At 36.3% G+C, this 23,188-nt stretch overlaps 2 protein-coding genes across 2 annotated transcripts; one reads left to right on the top strand and one right to left on the bottom strand.

Moving 5' to 3' along the window:
• Nucleotides 1–760: 760 nt before the first annotated feature.
• Nucleotides 761–22,800, top strand: LOC115446371 (dynein intermediate chain CFAP94, axonemal). The gene is made up of 25 exons (XM_030173002.1): nucleotides 761–795; nucleotides 1,627–1,648; nucleotides 1,923–2,048; nucleotides 3,574–3,617; nucleotides 3,686–3,752; nucleotides 3,959–4,062; nucleotides 4,944–5,035; nucleotides 5,257–5,390; nucleotides 5,522–5,574; nucleotides 5,650–5,787; nucleotides 6,284–6,358; nucleotides 6,434–6,633; nucleotides 6,882–7,048; nucleotides 7,274–7,409; nucleotides 7,699–7,799; nucleotides 8,210–8,285; nucleotides 8,758–8,843; nucleotides 19,699–19,855; nucleotides 19,985–20,127; nucleotides 20,336–20,411; nucleotides 20,665–20,818; nucleotides 21,168–21,316; nucleotides 21,491–21,560; nucleotides 22,155–22,256; nucleotides 22,645–22,800. The coding sequence occupies exons 1-25, from the start codon at nucleotides 766–768 to the stop codon at nucleotides 22,780–22,782; spliced, it is 2,640 nt and encodes an 879-aa protein (XP_030028862.1). The 5' UTR covers nucleotides 761–765; the 3' UTR covers nucleotides 22,783–22,800.
• On the bottom strand, nucleotides 9,549–18,758 carry LOC115446372 (toll-like receptor 2 type-2). The gene is made up of 8 exons (XM_030173003.2): nucleotides 18,482–18,758; nucleotides 15,447–15,571; nucleotides 14,399–14,541; nucleotides 13,943–14,117; nucleotides 12,437–13,762; nucleotides 11,835–11,968; nucleotides 11,164–11,291; nucleotides 9,549–10,733 (listed from the first exon to the last, which is right to left on the bottom strand). The coding sequence occupies exons 1-8, from the start codon at nucleotides 18,496–18,498 to the stop codon at nucleotides 10,520–10,522; spliced, it is 2,262 nt and encodes a 753-aa protein (XP_030028863.1). The 5' UTR covers nucleotides 18,499–18,758; the 3' UTR covers nucleotides 9,549–10,519.
• Nucleotides 22,801–23,188: the final 388 nt, after the last annotated feature.

Genomic DNA, 23,188 nt, shown 5'->3' on the forward strand with positions numbered 1-23,188 from the left:
TATACAAATACGTATATATATTTATTGATGCAAGGTTTCTCGTGTGCGAGTATGCGTCTGAAAAGGTAATAGGGGTCACCGCAATGTCTATTTTAGCCGCAGTGATAATGTATTACTGTAACAACTGTGTCCCGGTTTAAAGGACATTGTAGCCAGCATAATTACTGAGTATTATTGAAGCGCAGTGGAGTACCACGCCGAACTAAGTGATTCAAAGCACTGAATGATGATGCTACTGTTTTGTGCGGTCATAACACTTCAGTCAAGCAAGCGGCATACTCGTCTCGTCGTATAACTGATACGTCATTCCTTGCTGCGTATACTTTTAACAAACATCCAAATATTTTCTTAAACTTCCGCATTTATATTTGTAAGATGGTAAGATAATAATGCTAAGATTTGCCGGTGCTAGGATATATTTTATATCCACCAGAATAGTTACCACCGTACACAATGTATTAAAACCCGCCATAGTGGCCCACGTAAGTGTGTCGTTACATCCGGTTCCAACAGGCCGGCATAATTGTGTCAACTGTCGAGGGGTAATCATCGCTCGTCAGTCGACATTGTATTGGACCCCACTCCACTTACCATCAGATGCAGTGGAGTCACTTTATCCTGAGCGTATAAAAAAGCTATAATCATTAGATCTCCTTCATGGAATTTACTCGTTGACATATTACATTATTGTTTTGACATATTTATATGTAAAAGACATTTGTTTACAAATATTTTTTGATAATAAAATTAATTTGTTTTATATTAATGGCTAAAAAAGATAAAAAAGGAGGAAAGGTAAGTTCGTTTTGAACATGCGGATACATCAAGAGTAAGAACTGCTGTTAAAACCTTTCCCAGAAGAAACGACTTTGGGCATTCGATCTGTACATTTACGGCGCATGAGTTAAGGGAGGAAATATGCAAAGACTTACAAATAATTGCTTAAAAAATCAATTTTAAGTTTTGCTAACAATTTTAAAATTTCCCTTATTAAATTATCTATCTAATAGTGTTAGTTGCAATTAATATAATAATATGCACTTTAGGAAAAAAATGCACAGAACCAACAATTCTTATGGTAATTCATCATGAAATTAATAAAACAAAAAAATTATAAACAAGCAAACTGAAAATAACATATATTATAAATATGATCTTTAATTATTTTATTCTACCTGTATTATACATTTCAAAATAAAAGATTCTAAAACACACAATTTTGCTAGTGTCACCGCAGTAAACCAAAAGAACACGGTCAAGTAAGTCATAGGTACTTTCAAAGCACTACTGGTAATGTAGTAACATACAAAGGCACACTGACACAAACGCCTTATCCTCGAGAGTCACTCACCAGAGTCTATCATCATATCGGACACCAAGGACATTAAACAGTAAAATCAACATCTTAGATCTCTTTGTCGGGAACAAATTCCCGATTTCAGACTAATACTACGTAAAAAACCCAATATCACTTTTTCCCGACCTGAGATCGAACAAAGCATATTTATATATACAGCACTATTAAAATTCAATGACAGTAAATAATAGTAGGGCCACATATAGCTAGCTCCATACATATTCAGGAACATTTCATATATGTTTGTAAACAGACTATTTATTTTGCAGGATGAAGGAAATGAACCGCCGGGTAAGATAATCTAATTATTAAGATTCTTAATACTGAGTACTGACAGACACCACACAACTTAAGTTCCTAACTAAAGGTACATTTAATTCTGGCCGGCATAATAAGTATAAGGACTCATGAGTCTTCAAAAACAGTAAAAAATATACGACTACATCGTGGTGTGAGGGTACTGATTTTTGATGTGAATTCTTGCCGGCCGGCAATTGCTTCATAGTCCGATTAATATCGCAATATCATTACGTCTTCACTACTGACAATCATCTTTCACCTCCAGAAACAGACGTCCAGGAGGAGATCCTGGTGGCCACCACAGACCTGGAGCCGGAACCGGAGGAGGTCCAGTTCACCGACACCTCTTATACCAGCGCCTCATTTGAATCTATTCCACCTGTCATTGAAGGTGCGTTTAAAGTTTAAACAGAGCAATGTTAAATGAATTGTATGTAGCTTTACTTTTGATAAGGTATGTGTGTGGAGTCGGCATGTGTCGGCACCATCCATTATGTTTATTTCCACTCCAAAAACAGCTTGTAACTGTTCGATGCCTTGTTTTAAAAGTAGTTATAGTCAATGTTATTTATGAGCATTAGTCAATCAGAGATTGACATTCGTTTTAAGATGGCGAATAAACTTTGGTGGTTTGATTTACTTTGTAATACACACTGATGGTGTACTATTAAAATCTTTATAAAACTTTTCATGGAAATATACAAAGAACAACCATTTCAACGTATCCCTACATATTATAAAATGGAATAATAAAATAACTTACACAAATCGTAGTATATTTTTTATAGTATATTTTAAAGAAAAACCAAAAAACATGTATGGTAGGTCATGTTAGAAACCAAGTTACGTTTCGCCACACTACCTTACTGTGGAAGAGAAATTTTTAATTCAAAACATAAATATTATTAGTCGTGGTGGCAATGACCCCTCCCCCCTCCTCTTCCCTGCCAAATGTGAGTGTAGAAATTTTATCAATAAGGTAACCATAGCAACATAAGTGTTCAGGCAGGTGAGTTCTCGTTTCATATTCATTTTTTTATTGCCGCGCCATTGATTTTGAAATACTCATGCAAGATTGAATATATAGCGATTTCATTCTTTTCGGTTGTAGAAAATTTTATATTAATAAATAATGCAGGTTCTTGACATCTCTGCCAAGTGACAGCGACTGTAGATAGATAGATAGATAGATAAAAAAGTTTATTTAGGCTACAATTAACACACAGTATAACTTAAGATATAACATAGACAAGTAAGTATATATCCATTTGTGAGATATTGCAGCCGCAATCGGGCCCCAGCTCAGCAATATGCTTTGCTCCAAGGAGCAAAACGCTGGTAATTCTGCTGGTACCCGGTATAACGTATCAATACAGATCATAACAAATATTTAGCTACTCCAAGTGGCATGATATACTGTAGAGACCACTTCGCTGAGACAAATTAGATCTTCGTAAGAAAATGTCACTACCACACCCTCCAGTAATATATTAAACTTAAATATTAAAGCATATATGTTTAATTTTTGTTCAATACAAGCAGACCTAAAAATCTGAAATGTTTGGAATGAAATTTCATCTATTAAGAATAATTATTAAAAGTGCATAATGGAGATGTCATTTCAGAAAAGGACTTTTACGCAGACAGCTACGAGTAGTAGTAAACTATATACTATTTCTTAACATGTAACTGTAACTTATAACAAGACGGTAGGGGGGTAGGATAGGACAATAAGACGATCGACATCTTTTATTTGACGGTGGAAATAGACAAAATGTTGAATTATACCAATCCAGACGACCTCCCGCATACAAGAAATCAACCTTGATTTTAAAAATTTAATGACAGATGTTATTTAAATTTATTATGGTATTCATTTGAAACATCTTCACTGACTACCTTATTCATTTTTACAGAACCAAAGGCGAAGAAGAAAAAGGGTAAAAAAGGGAAAGCAGAGGTAAAGAACTTATTATTTTTTTAGATATATCAAAGATGGGAAAGACTATTCTTTTCGGCTTCTTTTAGGTAGTGGAGGTGGCTAAAAAGACTAGCAGTGAAATGATGCAGTGGTCACAAGAGTCGCTACCTGCTGGTTATCATATCTTTATTATTTTGCTATTGAATGAATATTTGTTTACCTTGATTTCCGTTGTGTATACCTAATGATGACTTGTATAACAAACTTAATGTAATCTAGCCTCTATCAGGAAATAACTTAGATGATCATTAAAACTAAAATATTCGTGTATTGCCCGAAATAGGTTTTGCGAATGATTATGAAATTATTTTTTTAAACAGAGGAACAACAAAAGGTAGAAGAGGAACACGTTGAGAAAAAGAAAGGAAAAGGGAAGAAGGGGAAAAAAGATAAAGATAAGGAAGATTTGCCGGACTTTGAAAAGGTAAATTGCAGTAATAGTAATACTTTTAATTGAACTATATTTTTCATATCATACATAGGCTTCGTTTCACGTCTCTGCTCATACAAGCTTTTGCTCGCGGCTTCGCATACGTAAAAGAGTTCTCCAGGATAAGTCCCGCTATATATTTTCCCGGGATAGAACGTCTATAACCTTCCTCGGGTTTTAAACTATCTCAACACCAAATTTCATAAAAATCCGCTTGGTAGATTTTGAGAAAATCGATCCCATACAAATAGAAAAGGAAACTTTGTTTTATAATGCGTATAGATGGCTACCAAATACAAAAATTATACTCCCAAATAATTAGGAAATTATGAACGCATTCACTTTAATTTATAACATACCATTAAAATAAACTTTTATTCAAACTTCCAGCGAAAATTTATGAAAACACAATAAAAATATCCTGCCATATTTATTTGTTTGCGTGCGTGTTCGCAATAAAAATCCGATCGTAAATACTTTTGTCTTTTTCGACGTCTATAAAAAGTGTACCCTAACCTTTGTATCATTACTTCAGTTTAGTATCAAGAAGACACACGAATAAATAAAAAATATTTACACGTTGAATGGATTTCAGTGACAAAGTACAGTGATAAAATATATATTTTTTATTTCTATATCTATGTATTATATTGTTATTTTTTTCTGTCAAACATTAACCACGCTCCGTATTTTTATTATATTCATAAAACGTAATTTTTGGGAATTCAATTTATTTTTTATTATACTTTATTTTTTTACAGCAGTCGTTCTATTCTTTTCGCATTCAATGGTGTAATAGTAAAACACTTAATTATTCCGAAATAATTTTAATAGAGAAACGATCACATATTTTATTAATCAAGTAACACAAACAGCCAAAGAATTGGAAAAAAATGAATAAAAAAGAACGTGAAGCGTGGATGCTGCAGAGGATAGAAGAATGGCGAGCGGAGAAAGAAGCTGAAAAGTTAGTTAATCCTCTCCTTATATCATAACCAATCATAATCCAAACCCATCCTTTATCAATAGTATTAAGCCTTTGCTCGGCTCGTAACCATGCTATCACGCCCAAATAGCAGTATAATCTGAATCTTCGCTCGGTTCTTTTCTGGATAAATCGTAATTCCATAAGCATCTGCCTACCCTTCAAAGGACACAGGCAATCATATTTTTAATTCTCGTGTTCAGACAAGCAATCCTGGCGGGAGCAAAGGAGAAACGCGCTGCTCTGGCCAGAGAGCGCGCTGAGAAGATGGCGAAGGATAACGCGGAAGAAGAAGTTAGAAGAGACATACTGCAGAAGACTGTGAACTTGTTTCAGAGTGCGTCCATATTGAAATTATGTATTAGTGAATTTTAAGTCGTTATGTTACTTCTTACTAATATTATAAGTGCTTTGAAAATGCAAAAAAATGTCCAGAAGTACACGAAATTACATATTTTCTGTTCGCAGAATTCGAGAGGCAGAAAATGAATTTCGAAAACAAGAAACAAATGGAAGCAGAGGTAACGTTACGACTTCAAGGCGGATTGACTTACTAGCCAAATAATTATTAAGTTATTATTGTGCTTTTTCTAAAGTGGCAACAATACCTGCGCTGCGACGGTCTGCCCGACCCCCGGGTGGTGACACAGATGAACACGTACCTGCATCTGTGGCAGCAACAGAACTTCTGCGACAGTAAAGAGTTGGAGAAACGATGCATAGAAGTGCTACCGGTATGGACGATTGTTACTTCTTTTGAAGAAACTTGAGCAATTTTCTCAGTACTGATTGTGTAGGAACCGGCCTACTGCTTTCTTGCGTATCCACGAATAATATTTGAACCATGCATAACCTTAAATTGTAATATATTGCCTAACGATGTATCGCACTAGGCACCCAAATTATATCAACATAGAGTCTCACAATATAATTCCCAATAATCCCGCTGGCCACAATGTTCTTGACATCGAAACTGAAGTACGATAATATAATGACCAGTAAACATGCGGGCTAAAATGTTCTTTAAATCGGAACTCAAGTGTTCCATGATACTGATTGGTAGAAATAAATGAAGCGATGGTAGCTACCTACTCTTCTGTATTAGATAAACTTACCTTGTATTTTCGACTTAAGTTGAAAGTACATTTCATTTAAATAATTTTTTTAATATGAAAATTTTATTGAATACACAAACTTAATAAAATAAGAATATTCTTTGTTCTATCTTAGATGCTAGAAATGCTAGAAGAGTTTGTGGCAAATTCGCGACAGTACACAGCGCTACAAGCACAAAGCTATAATGAGGTAAACTCAATAATTAATATCTTACATTCGTTCTTTCAATTTCATTCACTTTTTCATGTCATCATCATACCACAGGTTCGACTGGCACTCAGAGAACAACTTTCCGAAGCCATACAAGCGGCCTCATACACTTTGCTAAGGGACCTAGAGAAGAACCTCAAATTCGACTCAATAAAATTGGCTTCATACGAACGCGAGTTCAAAGGTCTACGTCTGAACTTGTGGGTCGCCATCAGAATGCCCACTAGGAAACCTAAGCCAATTGAACCTGAGCCGTGAGTGTTTTTAACAATAATGATTAGACCTATTGGCCCTTTTGATTTATATCATCACCCATAAAACTCTAATTTCCACTAGAATCAGGATGAAATATTTCAAGGGTTAATATTCCTTTGGTAACCTTATTGAGAGTACCCGATGTAATCTACATCTGTATTTATTTATCAGAAGCTTTTAACAGGTTTTCTTCAATAGTGGTACTAACCTGATCTAATACAATCCTACATCTATTTAACTATTTTAGTGAACCAGTAGAGCTGTCGTTCCCTGCCATGCGAGTGGGCGTGAAGCTGCCAAAGATCATCGACGGGTCGTGCGTATGCGTGCGCGCCGCCAGATCCATGATAGACCTCATCAGTGAGAGTTCCAGGTCCTTCGCGTTGGCAGCTGAGATGCCAAACAGATATGTGGGTGAGGTCCTACACTCTCATATACTAGTCGTGTTGTCAGGTACTTTTTGAATGTACAAAGTTTCCCTTACTTAGACAGACAGTACAGAATTTTAAATTAGTCCGGTTAAGACCATTTCAAACAATATCTTTACGCTTTATTTTACGCAAAAATCTTTTCATCATTATATTCATCTTGATAGGTGGTTTAAGTATTTAATTATATTTATCAAATTATCATCGTCAGATCTCTTCGTTTTCAACGTGAAGGAACACATAGACACTTACAAACTGAAGAAGGAACAGGACGAGATACGAAGTAAATTCTACAAGGAGATCAGGGAAAAAATACGAGAATTGGAAAATTTTCTAAAGGCCAATCCGTAAGAACGTAACGTCTTTATTATCACTGTTCTAATTAGAACTATCGTTTAAACCAAATTACGGGGGTTATGATTACGTAAAACTTCCCAATCAGCAAAAAATTTGCAGGCATGGATATTTGGCATAATTTATTGTGACCCCATACTAAAAACTATACCTTCGTCAGGTCAGTCGCAAATGAAGAGTTGCTTTCACCACCCTATACAAATTTATTTGATAGACCAATCAGTCTATAGAAGCACCACCAGAACTAGTGATTTCTAGTTTAACATTAATATTCTTCTATAGCTACACAAAGAACGAGAAGGAGAAAGAAGATTTAGACAATTACAACATGGCGGAACCACCTTTTCTGCCAGATCCGAGGACTTACTTCGCTGAACAAAATGGTAACGTACTGTTACATTTTACCTTTTTTTGGGGGGGCACGGAAAGTGGCTTTACTGCACCTGAAGGTGAGTGAAGAGCTAAAGAGCCCCGGACGGTCGGCACAGTTATGCCGACCTGCTTTTCACACTCCGTTTGAAAGACGCTAAGTTGTAAGAAGAAGGGAATATGTTTTGCTGGTGGTAGGATATATTCATATACAGTCAACATTCTTTTGAACCTTACTTCACATACCATAAGGTTCAGAAGGGTCACTTTTCTGTGCTCGTTTAAAAACAAATGCTAGCATGGCATGCTGGCTTCATCTTATTCTATAATACTATTTTACATGGGAATTTCAAGGGCCTTAAATATGTCACGGGCCTTATATGCTGCCTACTCATATGAAGACCTTAAATATTTTCTCTCTCAGAGTTGGCTTTCAAAAAATACCTGAAGACATGCATGACGAGAACGAGGCCTGGCGAAATAAATTTAAGGAAGTATAGGTATGTTTACAATATTGATATATTCTCAAATGCCACTCCAGTTTGGGATCGGTGCAACACAATGTTCGATTTATGTAGTAGTAAGAACTAAGACTGGCTTAGTTTTAACGACCACCAATAATGTCAAGCCGAATCACACAATAACTCAATGTACTAGATATGTATTTTTAAAGCAAAACAATTTATGCTAGTGGTAGGGTATATTTTATATCCGCCCGGATAGCGACCACCGTACACAAGGTGTTAAAACCCGCCATAGTCACTCACGTAAGTGTGTCGCGTTCCGGAATCAGCCTGTATACAACAGGTTCCAACAGGCCGGCATAATTGTGTCGACTGTCGAGAGTTAATCATCTCTCGCCAGTGACATTCTATTGGACCCCACTCCACTTACCATCAGGTTCAGTGGGGTCACTTTGCCATATAAATAAAATACATTTCTTTATTATTTAGAACCAAATATTTTCTCCAGGATTTGCGGCGGTGTGCTAAACCTGGATCTCCTGACGACTCCCCCACAGCCTAAACGGATGCAGGGATCTGTCATAGTGACTACCTGTGAGTAGATCATTTTCTTTTGTAAGAATTTATTTTATATTACCTACACCTACAACTAGATGGCCAGATGGCAAGCAGCTCGCCTTATATTAAAAGATACGACAATCTATATACAATAGCAGCAACAGCAGTGCTTTACATCGCACAGGGTCGCACTGCACTTCCCTCATCGTTCTAAAATATGTGAAGTTAAGGCTCTCACATATTTTAATTTTACAAGTAACTGGAGGGTAGAATAGGTAGCCGACAAAGTTAAGCATGACTTCCCCACTCTATATCTAACTTCATCCAATGGACCTTCTAGAAAACTTGGCCCCTCACTGATATTTTAGCTGATCATTTTGACATTTTACTTTGATGTAAAAATAGCATCATTTTGTTCGTCTGTCTGTCAAAACAGACGAACAAAATGATGTTGAAATTTATATCAAGTTCTCGGGTCTATAGTTTCTTTCAGCTGTATAAAAATCAAACTAATAAGTCAACTCGACCAAAATATTCTTCTTTGATTTTGGTGACGAGCTTGTTTACGAAGCTATTCCGCCAATGTCACGTTGTTACAGACTGCAGATTTCTGAGGTACTATAAATGAATTTCTTTATGTTGGAGAATTTCACAAACGAATTAAAACCTATACTGCTCATAAACCTAGAACCATGAGATTTGGTAAGAAGCAATGTATTACAATAAAATAAAAAATCTAAGAACAGTAAATATGTACTTTACTAACAAAAAGAGATAGTTTGTTCGGAACCGTCGGTGCGCATGCCAAACTCGCTATTATTTGTTTTATTAATTAAAATTTACTTATAAGAACTAATATTGCTCTTAAAAATTACGATATTTAACATTAAGAGTCTTAACTAATATACATCTTAACCCGTCTTAGAATAATCAGTATTTACTTAACATCAAAGTTAAATTACAAATGCAATAGTGTAACAAAGCAGAGATTAAGTTAAATACTTATTATAAACGTTTATTTGTAAACGTTAAAACACCTATAACTAAAACCTTAAAATATTCAACTCAATTAATATGGAATAACGCAGAAAAATAATTAAAACGTGGTGACAAAAAGATGCTTGAAACATTAATTTACATCATTTTAATAGACTGTGACCACTTGAGTACTTGTCAAATGACAATTAAGGTCAAGCAAATGTTATAGCGTTTTCTAAAATTCTTATTTTCAAGTGCAAGTATCTTGCAAAGACGCATGCGTTCTGCACATGCGTGTTCGCCACTTCATATTTATAGAACACAGAGAAGCTTTGGCCGTAGTTTGCTCTTTCTAGATAGTGGTTAATTTTAGGTTCACGTGGTCCATTCTCTATGATTAATGTTCATGGTTAAGATTAGAATAATTTCTATTAACAGTTAAACCGAAATGTCTTTCGGGGCATAATTACATCTAAAGATTATTCTAAGCAACGCAACCTTTGTCAAGAGGCCGCCTCACTTTCTAACACTCTTTTAATTGCCTTCATCAAAACACGGCGAAATACACCCGATAGTACGTACATAAATTGTACTGTATACACCTATAATTATAATGTCTAAATAGGCCTTTATAATTGCTCCCTTATACTTCGCATATAATAGGGATCACGACTGCCAGTTGTGCACACCGGAAACACTCCAACACCATAAAACCTCGCCAGTGTACAAAAACTTTAAGCCAAGGAAACCCCTTCGGGCTGCTTTAGCTTCTGTGTGACCAAACTCTTTCTCAGTCTCTTCCAAAACAAAGCTCTTTCAGCGTCGGCAGCAGGCCACACGATGTAGGTTTTGGTCAGCATTAAATAATGCAGCGTCGTAGGACGGAGCCGTCGAGGTATCTCTTCCAAGAGAACCAGTGTTAGGTCTTCTCTTCTTGTTTCTAGAAGTCTGGAATAATAGATTGATAGTTTAAAGACATTGAGAGATTCCCATCCAAGTTTTCCTAAATATTAAGCAGATCTATTTCAAGCAACGAAACTATGGTGAGTCGTAAAATTGCTAAGTCGTTGTGTTTCTTGCATTTTTATTGCGTGTGGAATAAATTGCCAATTTGCGACAGTTTGTGTATGTAGCGTACATATCTTTGCCGTCAAAAATCTTGAAAACAGAAATGGATAAATCACCGCAACTAAATAGTGCATATAGATTCCCAGGTCACGCCGCTAAAGTCTATGATTTTGCTAATGTACAAAACATATCTGCTTTGGCTGGGGTTGATATTAATAGGAAAAAATGGCGAAATTAGAGTATTATTAGCACTTCTATCTTTGTGGCCGTGAGGGTCGAGGTTATGACGCTTCTTGGCTATATGACTTACCTGTGTTGTGCTAGATGCATCTCGAATTGACACCACTGGCTCATGAGGAATTTTTGCGATATGATCAGCATTATGGACCTTGAGCGGTCCATGCACGATACAATGTTCTCTAATATCGAAAGACCGACCTGGAAAGAGGATGTTCACTTGAGAATTTAAGTGAAGATGAATGATATAAATAAATTCAACTTAAAGGGAGCCATTTTGGTAAAAATAGCTGTAACTACAGAAAACCAGGCTGCGGTGCGGTTCAGAACGCATAACACTGAGAACAGCTCTTAATATGCTCTTGAATGTAGAGATGTTACAAGATTCCTTACCATGTCATCTCGACAGGGCAATTACTTGACAATAACATCTCCTCCAACCAGGAGGACCAATAATTTAATATGAATCGCTAGTGATTTGCCGGCATTTAAATAATGCGGATTTAGAAAGATAATGCACTTTTGTTATATTGGACTTCCGGCAATTCCACTGATGCACGAATCCAGTAGTTTTCAATTGAAATACTAATAATATTATTTTTACTACTTGTAACTAGTCCATAAATACAGAAGACAAAAGAGACTGCAACCCTGCTTTACCATTAACACTAAAATTGGCCAGCTTTAGAACTTCGTAATAATTGCTCGAACATTCTAAAGATAAATTTAGCATCTGAACCTCACCTGAAAGTCCCTCTCGTGCAAGCAAGCGCTGATGCTGCAGTCGGACTCCAGGTGTGGCAGTAGGTGGTCCAGCACCCACCCACGATCCTCGTTGCAATACGATACGAACACGTCGTAGTGGAATATCGTACCATCTGTAATTTGAAAGAGTCTTAGTTTTAATTGCATTGTCATTTATTTATTTATTTAGGTTATGCAGTTTACAGTACCTAAAGGTAGATTCAACACTTACAATTATTTTTAATCTGAAAAACTAAAATATATCTAATCTAAAACTAAAGAAAATTATTACAATTGTGAATTATTGCAATGTTTAGTATGTTTGTTTCAAGATAGCACTAGAACCAGTTAACGGATTTTCATATGGTTCACGGATACCTAGAATATGTGTTGGATTAGCATTTAAACTTCTTTTTATCTCTGTAATTTGTTCCCACAGAAAATATATATTTTTATCTGATATTTTAAATTTATTTAGATAGCGCTAGCATCGTTACAGTTATAGGGCCTCTGTAACGGTAAAGGCCTTTGAAACCCTAAACAATATCTAGTTTTACATACTTCTTTCCGAATGGATATTTTAAGAAAAATATTAAACTCACCAACGTCGACCACCTCTTTCTTATTGATCAAGCTCAACAAGGTAGAATTCCTCAGGGTTATCATACAGTATCGTAAATTCCTCCTGAATACGAACATTACAAACAAAGGCAAAAGCACGCATGGTATCACCAAAAGCGCTAACAATTTGTTTCTACCCCCTGCCATAATTTGTTCATAGTCTATGTCTCTTAAACTATTGCACCCAATCACATCCTTGAAAGTGACAGATTCGCTATTAGTCACAGAAACACACATGTAGTTAGAACGACTATAGTCAGTTAGAACGAAATTTGCATGTATTTTCAATTCTTCAACACATTCATTACAATCAGAATTTATAGGATATCTCTCTCGAAGTATGTTGTTGTGATCTATAAACGCTCTGTGGAATGAGAAATTGCCCGTACCGTTGTTAACATTGGAATAGAGGGATATATTTCGGGACCTGTCCTCATTCCTCGCAGCTAGCTCGATGAAGTCTCGCGCGTGACAGTTGCATACAATAAAATTTCCCGACATCGCCAAAAAATTCAAATGGCTTAAATCCAAAATCATCTCTTCAGAAATAACATTGATGTTATTGTCTTTTAATTGTAAAAATATCAGGTTTGGCATAAGACTATATGTCGGTGTGAACCACGAGGTCAGTCTATTTTTATTCAAGTCCAAAATTTTCAAATTTTCCCATGTCCTTGCTGTTTCTATAGGCACAAAGCCTATTTCATTCCTCGAAAGTTGTAAAACCTCTAAGTGTCGGAGACCTCTTAAGTATTCAAGACTTCGTAGGCCAACATCTATGGCGTATAACACTTGTAGTGACTGTTCAATGCCTCTGAATATTCCTGCTTCCTTTATCAGTCCGTTATTATAGGAAATATCTAGAATCTTCAATGATGTGCCACTAAATATGCCACCTCTCATGGCGCTTATTCCTGTGTAACATAACGATAATCTTCTCAGGCTTGGTCCTAAACCCCTCAGAACAACGACATTCCTTTGCGATAGCCTTGTAAACGATAAATCCAAAGAGGTCAAATTACGTAACCCTTTGAACACGTTCCTCGGCATTTCTATATTTTTTTGGTTTCCAACTTCATCGTATGCTTCGTTTCTGCTAAAATCTAGGTGGATAAGGTTTTGTAGACCAGAAAAGACGTCAGCGTCTATAAAGTGGACTAGATTTTCTCCTAGATACAAAGCCTCGAGTTTCTGCATACCTTGGAACAGGTTTGTGCTTAGGACCCTTATAGAACACGCTCTGAGGTCTAATTCTCTTAGATTCGGAAATACTGTAACTTGAAGTCCCGTGGACCACACAGATGTCACTGAAATTCATGAAAATAATATATATTTTAGGATATACGGGGTGAATTTTTGAGATGGGACAGCAAGGGCAACGACCTTCACTAAGTACTAGTAACTTTTTAAAAGACTGTCCATAATATTTGCAGACATGAGGATCTGCGTTTACACAGCAAAATACTGATGATATAGAATTCGCTTACTTTGAGCTGGTTGGTATGTGGAGACGAACTCCGCCTCTCTTGCACCACTAGCGTTCATGGAGACATAATAATGTTCTCCGGGAAGGTCCACTTCGACGAAGAAGTTTCCGTAGAATGTCATGAACTCTACCGTGTCTGACAGCCAGCGACCGCTTGGATCCGTTATTCGAAATACCTGTAACAATATAAAATAACTTTAAAATATAGATCTATTTTTTGTATTGAAGTTTGAAGGACAATGTAATCTTCGTTAGAGGACATTATGAGTGTCACGTCTGACATGTCGGCGCTGTCTCAATATTTAATGCAAGGAAGCAATAAATCTTTGTAATGCTAAGTTCTGGATAAACACATTTCAGCAACATAAGCAACTGTCAGTTTCATAGTGTTGCTCTTGGTTGTTCGTTATCAAATTGACAGTATCTGTTAATTATGTCATAAAGTCATCTGACTCACCGGCGGTATTCTGCTGAGCCAACATTTCGCCATGCTGAGATACTTCACTCGACGAGTGTCGGAGAATTTGAAGAAATTCATCTTTTGATGCAGCATCGACACAGGGTTCATCTGGGTTGACAGGTCTATTGCATTTTCGATATCTGCAAGAATAAAAAAAAAAACCTAACTATCCAAGTACTGGAAATCCTCGGTACACCGGGGTCACTCCGAGAAGCCCGTAGAGGAACCAGGAAGATCCTGCGCTTCTGGAAGGAGTTGGACTGGCTAGACCTATAGCCGGCATCCCACGCACAGCGGCCCGACCTACTACGGGCTAACTACGGAAAAAGGAGCCCCTCAACATAGAATATAGATATCCAAGTGCTGTCAACCTAATGATATAATTATAACTTCTGTGTAGGGTACGTCCAATACCAGTGTGACGACGGCCTATCTTATAAGATTACTGGAGGTTCGCTAGCTGACACCGGAAAGCTATTCGTGAAACTATCCCAGCTAAAACAAGATAGTACTGCATCCTCAAAGAAAACTTAGAAGACCTAGCAGATTATGCGTTCGTATGGTTAGTAAGAAGGCTCACATACACCACTTTCCATTTCCTCTCTTAAACTTTGACAACACCATTATCACTGAGTATTCAAGTACTATTAGCTTCCAACGAATGTATACCAGGGTTTCCCCTTAGGTATATGTTATGGATTCGGTAAGAAGTAATCAAATCATCCTGTCAACGTATGCGCCCAGTTGGGGTTGATAGTATATGGTGATCATCTCAGGCGACCTAGATGCTCACTCACACATATACACATACTCTAAACCCTTTTATCCTCGAAGGAATGGGCATAGGGTGTAACTAGTGTTCCTACTTTTCACCATACATGTACCATACCATGATGTGATATGGGATGAGCTTATTGCCATATCACGCACAAATTCCAGACTTCGCCTGAATATTGAGCCTTAAATCCAAACTACTTTGCCCTCCCGGGATTTGAACCCGAGACCTGGCAGTAGTCGTTCCTTATTCGTTTGCTGTATACTCCACCTATAGAATCTGTTAGCCTCCCCTCCACGTCGACCCACTGCTGCACGTCGGTCATGTACCCTGTGACGCATTTTGGTAATCGCCGCGGCTCCACCAGGATCACAGGCACCAGGAGCAACACCTCTCTGGAAAATACGATCCCGCTTTTTTCCCTTATTCACGAAAGATCATTAATTTGAATATTATTTTAAAGTGTACCAACGTTTGACCTTTTCTATAGATCACGGCGTAACGTATTACAGTATTTACAATATATAAACAAACACAAACATATAGGTATCGTTGCTTATACTCTAGCTTTTTCACCGAACAATTACGCTGTCTCAAGGTAATAGGCAAGAGCGCAGTGGTTTAATTTAAACTTACCAAAGACATTAAACTATTAAGTTAGTTATAGACTGGACATCAGAGCCAAATTATTGCTCCAAAAGTTATTTCCAATTGGTAATAAGTCGCTGTGTTATTTAAAATTTTCGTATGACAAGATATCAAAGCGTCCTTAGATATTGATACAAAAATAATATATTTACAGAAAATTTGCTAATCGCATTAAAAACATGGAAATCATAATCTATACTTATAATAAATCTGTAGAAAGGTCAATTCTGTACATGAAATATATTTCCAAAATAACTATCAGGGGGTGATTAGGGATCGATACTGATTCCAAAAATGCAATTAGTAAATTTTAGTCTGTCTGTCTGTCTGTATAACCGTTATGGAAACAAAAACTACTCGACGGATTTTAACGAAACTTGGTACAATTATTTGTCATACTCTTGTGCTGGTTATAGTTTACTTTTCATCACGCTACAATTAATAGGAGCAGAGCAGTGAAGGAAAATGTTGAGAAAACGGGAGAAGTTACTCCATTTTTTAAGCTTCCGTCGCGTGTGCAACCTTAATGGTTAAAGCTACACAGAAATCATGTATGACGGAAATGTTCTCCTTAAAATTATGTAAAAAATATCCCACGACAGCATGTGTCTATCTTTTATGGTTGACTCACAATAACACGTGTAATTCCCGATAGCTTAGCAGTTCGAAGCTTTCTCATTATATTTGTCTACTCTTACGTTTATAACACTCTCAGTCATCCCTAATTAGAAAAGTTAACATTATTAAATATTCCATAAAAAGAATCATAGAAATCGGTATAGAAACACCAAAGTTATACATGAAATACGCTAATAATAAGCCATCATGCGTGAATACTGAGTCATGCTATAAGGATTATTTTTGTATATATATAAGGTCGCGAACGCACAGGCAGGCGGCTTGCTTGGCACCTAGAGGCTAGCGAATCACCTAGCGAGTAGCTTCGTAAAACGAACATTCTCGAACGTTCGCGACCGGCTCCATTTTTGAAGTCCGAAATCCACGCGGGCGAAGTTGCGAGCGGAAGCTAGTATGAAATAAATATGAAGTATTTTACATTGGTGTTTTTGCTATTTCACGATAAATCGAATTTAAACCATCACATAAGCGCAGAATTGTTGTATGACAATCTTCCCAATGTCCGCTCTATATAATCTTAAAACTCTTTAAAAATGACCATTCCGGAATTCACGAATAGGTGAAATCACAAAATTAAGAATTGCAACGGACATGTTCACCTTCGGGTCAAGCCTCGGGCTACTTCGGGAATTCAGCCATTGACTCCCGATAACGCAACACGCGCGTTCAATCAATGGGTGCGTATGAATCCTATTGGTAATGTGTGAAAAAACGCGTGGCACGCGTTACAACAGAAGTGTGTCATGTTATGTATTTTCTTTTGCAAGCTAACAGTTTTTAATGTATCGCTACAAAAGTTAACTATATTATAGAATTTATTATTGACAGCAAAAGTTCTTATCTGTATTTAGTAAGGTAATATTATCATGAATACTAAATTGATGAGTGTACTGTAATATAAACATCTCATGACTCAATATCAGACCTTTATCTAGCGCATAATAAAATTTAGAATAGTTGTGAAGTATCATAAACACGCTCTATTAACTAAAAAATAGTGTGGACATTTGATAAATACTAAGTATAACTTATTACAATTTGTTTATTTTTTTATTTCGGCGCGAAAAAGGGACTGCGCATTACCTGATGGTAAGCTCAATGCCGTCCAGATAGATAACGGAATGGCAAAACAAAAAACGAATCCAAAAATTCCCGAAGAAAATATACATTATCTATTATTTGTACATCGTAAATGTATCATTTTTAACTGGAGGTTTCATTTATATAAATACTAAAAAACGTATAAAGATAATCTTTTAGTAAAGTTCAGTATGATGGAACGGTAACCCCTGAAAGCCAACATAATTTTAATATCGTTTAATGAATTAACATAACGCAATACCTTTGCTTAAATTGCAACATATGACTAGATATTATAAAATATAGTTAAGATTTTTTTTATGTTTTTGTACTACAACGCAGACAAAAAAAACAAATACATATGGAAGTCTCCACCTAGTAAAAACTAACAAAGCATCTTACCTACAAAAAGTTTTTAGGAGTACTGGTGGTTTTTTTTTTAGTATAGGACACCGCAGTCAACATTGGCAGAATCCTGTGAAAGGGGTACTGGAATCCCCCGGCTTAGCAACTGCAGCGCTGGTGGGGAAAGTAGTGGGGATAGCTGGGAAGGCAATGGAGGGGAAGCATAGAGAAACCTCTTAAGATGGGAAGAGGGGAGAAACCCAGTATATGTTCGCGAGCCCTTATAGGCTTCAATGGGAATTGGCAACCATGAGGTATACAGACTTAACTGTGTGTCTAGAGCCGCCACAAATGTCCACAAAAATTGCCTACATACATTGAAACACAAAAAATGCTAATTTCGTACTATGACGACGCTTAAAAATACTAAATCTACTTAGTAACACTTGAGAAATCGATAAAGAAATCCTTTATCTAAATAAATGGTATTTACATAACGAGAACGAATTATAATAGTGAAAAGAAATACTTATCCAAGGGCTATTTATAGAATAACCGAATTCAATATAAATAAAAAATATATATTTACTTACAAAAACCTCCACAACATTTCCAATACGCACTCATATTTTTTCACTCAGAAAACATAATATCACTTTGAAATCAAAACAACGTTACCATATCCCAATATATTTCGAATTAGCATTCCTATTTTGCACTATAACTTATTATACAGACTTCTTGATCGACCACGCCGAGAATAAAGGGTAGTTAATATTTTTACGTAATTTATTTCCAAAATTTGACCTTAACATACAATATGTTGTGCGAAATAATCATATCGCCTAATCGTGTGGAGCGTCAGCGATAATTTTCTAGTGTTTTTATCTAATCTATAGAATAGCCAAAGACAAGAATTATTTGTGCTGTTATTTGTTCACATGCGAGGATGTTTTTTTGCGGATATATAGCAAACAATAATAATATAAATACCGTATTCATTGAATAAAAATCTCAGAGACTATACAAAATGTATGAAATACTAATATGGTTACAATTCGGTACTTACATGAGGTAAAAAGAAAATCGATTTTTATAATAAGATTAGTTAATCTAACTAGGAAAAATAGAGAATCTATCAATAGAAAGAATCACGTAGACAATTATCATGTATAAGATTATGTTTTTATGTAGTAAGATAGACCAAAAATGTATTGTCAATATATATATTTTATATTCTTAAATATAAACTCCGACCAATTCTATATTATTCTTAAAAAAAAAACCTAAAAACCTTTGAAGGAGACAAAGACAAAAGTGTTTAGCATTGATACGGTATAATCAGGTTTAATATTAAAAATGCAGTACCATTCACCTTTAGCAAGAAATAAATAAAGTTATTTCCTACTAATATACTTAGTAATCTTACTGACGAAGCTTAAGATATTAGATAATCCCTACTGGCGTGTAAATAGTGATAGGAATTGGAAGTAGAGGGTGGCTAAGGTTGTTTAGTATAGAAAGATAAAAGATATTCGGAATAGTTAAACTTATAATATTTAGTTTTTGTATTTCATTTATTGTTTTACTCGACTATCCGAAATTTTCAATAAACGATCCTAATCGCTTTTTTTTTTACCTATCTCAAAAATAGACCAATCAGAACTAGGTTTCTTTTGACATGCCTACAAATAATTTATTTTGATTGGTTCATTCTCGGAATCGAATTAAGAATTGAGATTATTATCGTTTATTTTAAACGGTTGTAAGACGAAGTGTTACTATTACCCTGACGAATTAAACATTGCAGTCCAGCTCCCCAAGACACTACAGCCGATGAAATACCAAGTGCAGTACCGCGCCCCGTCCCCTCCGCCGCCAGGGGTCACCCGCACACCAGAGGAGATCGAACAAGAAATAAAGAAGGTCGAAGCGCAGTATGAAAAGCTGGCACTCGTGTTCATAGAGTGAGTTAGATTAGGTTTTATTGTAAAGGGCAGGCTAAAGGCAAAGAAGAATTAAATTATGTATGTTGCATTTACTCAATATCATGTAATAATCAGGACTTTTCCCTCACTTTATACAACTTCTTTCAGCTTACCCCAAGACGTGATGTGGTCGGAGCCGCCCATAATCTGCCAGTGGCAAGAGCAAAGGAAGCTGTGGACCAGCAACTACGTAAACGACTACAAGTTTAACGAGGACAAGCTGACGGTGCAGTTCAGGACGGGAGTGTTGTGTGAGTTAATATTAGTCATAAGAGTGAATATCAAAAGAAACTGATAATGATTGAGTCTCGAACCAGTATTATAAAAAAACTTAAGATAAAAATTATGAACCCTACAAATACTGGTTTCGGTGAGCATTGAACCCACTGGCTTTGCTCCACAACCGGCTTAACATCAGCTGCATGAGGTCTGTCAAATAAACGTGACTTTTTATTATAGGGCCAATTGGTATTGCAACTCTAAGATACAGCAACTTACCGTTCCAAGGCTGGGATATAAGACCAGATCCGGAGAGGTGAGACTTCTTTCTGTACTTATAATTGAACTAGATTAACTCACTGCTACGCCTGCATGAAACTCTGACTCGCATTAAATTCGCACAATATCCTTTTCGATTTAAATATCTATAGTAGGCTATATAATCTAGAACTTGATCTATTATGTGTCAATGCATCTAGCACTTGCTTATTTTTACAAACATTCAACTATCCAAACATCTTCCTACGCTTTTGCATTTATAAATATACAATGTTACGATTGGTTTACAGCAAAGGTGTGATCATCACAGTGACGGGCGTGTGTGTGACCGTCACGTGGGTGTGTATAGGTAATTCGGTGCGGTTGAAATGGATCGCCAATGCGACCACCTCGGCTTTGAAGGAGCACTACAACAGGCCTTATAGTGTGAAGAGGATGCTGCAGGTAAATCCGTATTTAGGATTGTATATTCAAAGGTCACCAAACGAATTGGTAATGCTCCTTCGTGTTTCATAATGTCGCATTTATGATAGCGTGTGAAACTATTAAATTTCCTTGTTAGAAACCTGGATCAACAATGTGTTATGTCCCTTAATGCACGCACGTTTTCTGTAAGATCCAGCCAGCTGATTCATGTTGTAAAATTGATAACATATTTAATCTTATTGCGTAGCATTTAAATACCTTGCTATAGGGAATAGGATAAAAATGTTATCTATAGGATAAAATGTCTCAAATGCCATGTAATAATTAATGTCTCAAGACCATGTAATGCAATAGCAATTTATTTTAGATAATGCGCGAGGCGGCGTGCGATTTCTTCCCAGACTTCGATGGATACAGCCACGTAGAGGGCAGCTGCCCCAAGGAATGGGTCTCCGAAAGGCACAACTACCATGCCATGGCATTCCTCTCCAGGGCTTATAATTTTCAGTGGAGCAGGTAATAGTGTATTCTTTCTCAATATTTGAGCGTCTAATATAAGGAGGAAATTGGGGAAAAACGAAAGTTAACATTAAAAACTCAATTCGAATTATGAGTTTTATATTTTTACGCCAGCCCAGTGTACCGTAGAGCTGTGTGATCTAAATTTTGGTTGGTGTTGACTATTTCCAGGTGGAATGCCGCAGCCGGATATCGAAATATAATAATGCAAATACGGGAAGCCGTCGATACCAAAAGAGAGGTAACAGACTTAATGATAGGGTTGCCACTTATTTGTACAATCGGACGGTATCTACCTACCTAAGGCGATATAAACTTTGTAAATGTAGATATGAATCAAATCTGTTTTTTTATTTTATTTTAAATACACGATTCCTAGGATTTACAGTTATCGATTGTAATAGGGTGTTTGACTTGATAAAAATCAATAAGTCACAAGACTTTGAATGTCGGTAGAAGTCAAGAAACGAGTAGAGGCATTACACTCGCACGTGACGTCATGGGAAATGACGATGGGTACGATATAAAAACACGCTCACTCCCGCATATTGCAATATAGGAAATATTTATTTATTTAAAACTTTATTGTACACCATAAGTTTTAAAAAACCATAACAAATACGTATAATGGAAATTATATAAACATCGGTGGTACAATTGGCGGTCTTATCGCTCGAGGTGATCTCTACCAGACAACCATTAGATGGAGATGATAAAAATAGTCGAAATATCAATTATTTCATAATTTTTCAGACTATTGTAATGCAGTTTTCGCAGAAGAACTTTTATTCGTTTAAAACAAAAGAAAGGAAAATACTCTATTGTTTAATTTCAGGCAAAATTCCAACTTCTATACGTGACGCCTCAAAGAGCGACGATTTTAAAGGCAAATGAGATGACACAAGATTTTAACACTCAGCCGATGGTTGGTCTCCCAGTAAGTACACAGATTTCGTTTTTAACTTGTCCATAAATGATTGCAATGAGCGGTGCCAAATGCGTTTTTCAAGCACACTGCAAAAATGTTTTTTTTTACAAAAATGCCTTTTTTATTCTTTTGAAGAAATAGCTCAAGTCTCTTGATAACTGCTGTAAGACGCAATTGTAAACTATTTCGAACTGTTAATTACATAGAACAGCCCATCATACCGAGAAATCAGATCACAAATTGTTATTCCAGTGTACAGTTTATTAAAGTAAATACTAAAACAGTCTTAGATACTGCTGGTTGGCGGGAGAAATACCTAAGCGGTGATGTCAACCCAGTCTTCCCCATAGGCGAAATCCATTATAAACTATTTTGTGAGTAACCCAATCTTTCCCAGTTCTACCCAGATCTTTTCACACTCAACATGTCGTATGGCTCGGTGGACGCCAGGAGAACAACCTTCAACATGAAATACCGCCTCGTGGAGACCGTGTTTGATATGCTGCAGGAGTTAAAGCTGTCCAGCTTCTGTTAAATAAACATCACCGAAATTTTATTTGTTTTATTCTACCTACTATTTAGTAGTTTCAGCCAGATCCGGGAAAATTTGGGAGAACCTGTAACTCCTTAGCCACCATCCCTTAAAAGGCTATTAGATTAAAGAATACCCAGGCTTCGCAGTGTAAGGATAAATTTTCCTCAAATAAATTTTAGAACCGTTTTAAAAATAATACATTGATTGTTGATGAACCTCTTAAAATCGATATTCAGTATCCAGTTTTTCAGAAACAAATAAAACACACGTTACTATAAACAAATTCTATTTATTTATAATGGATTAAAAAAAACTAAAAACTACGTACAGTAAAAAAAATTAATAACACGGTCCATGATGCAGGACACGCTCAAAAACTTGAAATTACATGACGCGCAATGGCAGT

The sequence above is a fragment of the Manduca sexta genome, chromosome 28, assembly GCF_014839805.1.
Source record: "Manduca sexta isolate Smith_Timp_Sample1 chromosome 28, JHU_Msex_v1.0, whole genome shotgun sequence".
NCBI classification, from domain to species: Eukaryota; Metazoa; Arthropoda; class Insecta; order Lepidoptera; family Sphingidae; genus Manduca; species Manduca sexta.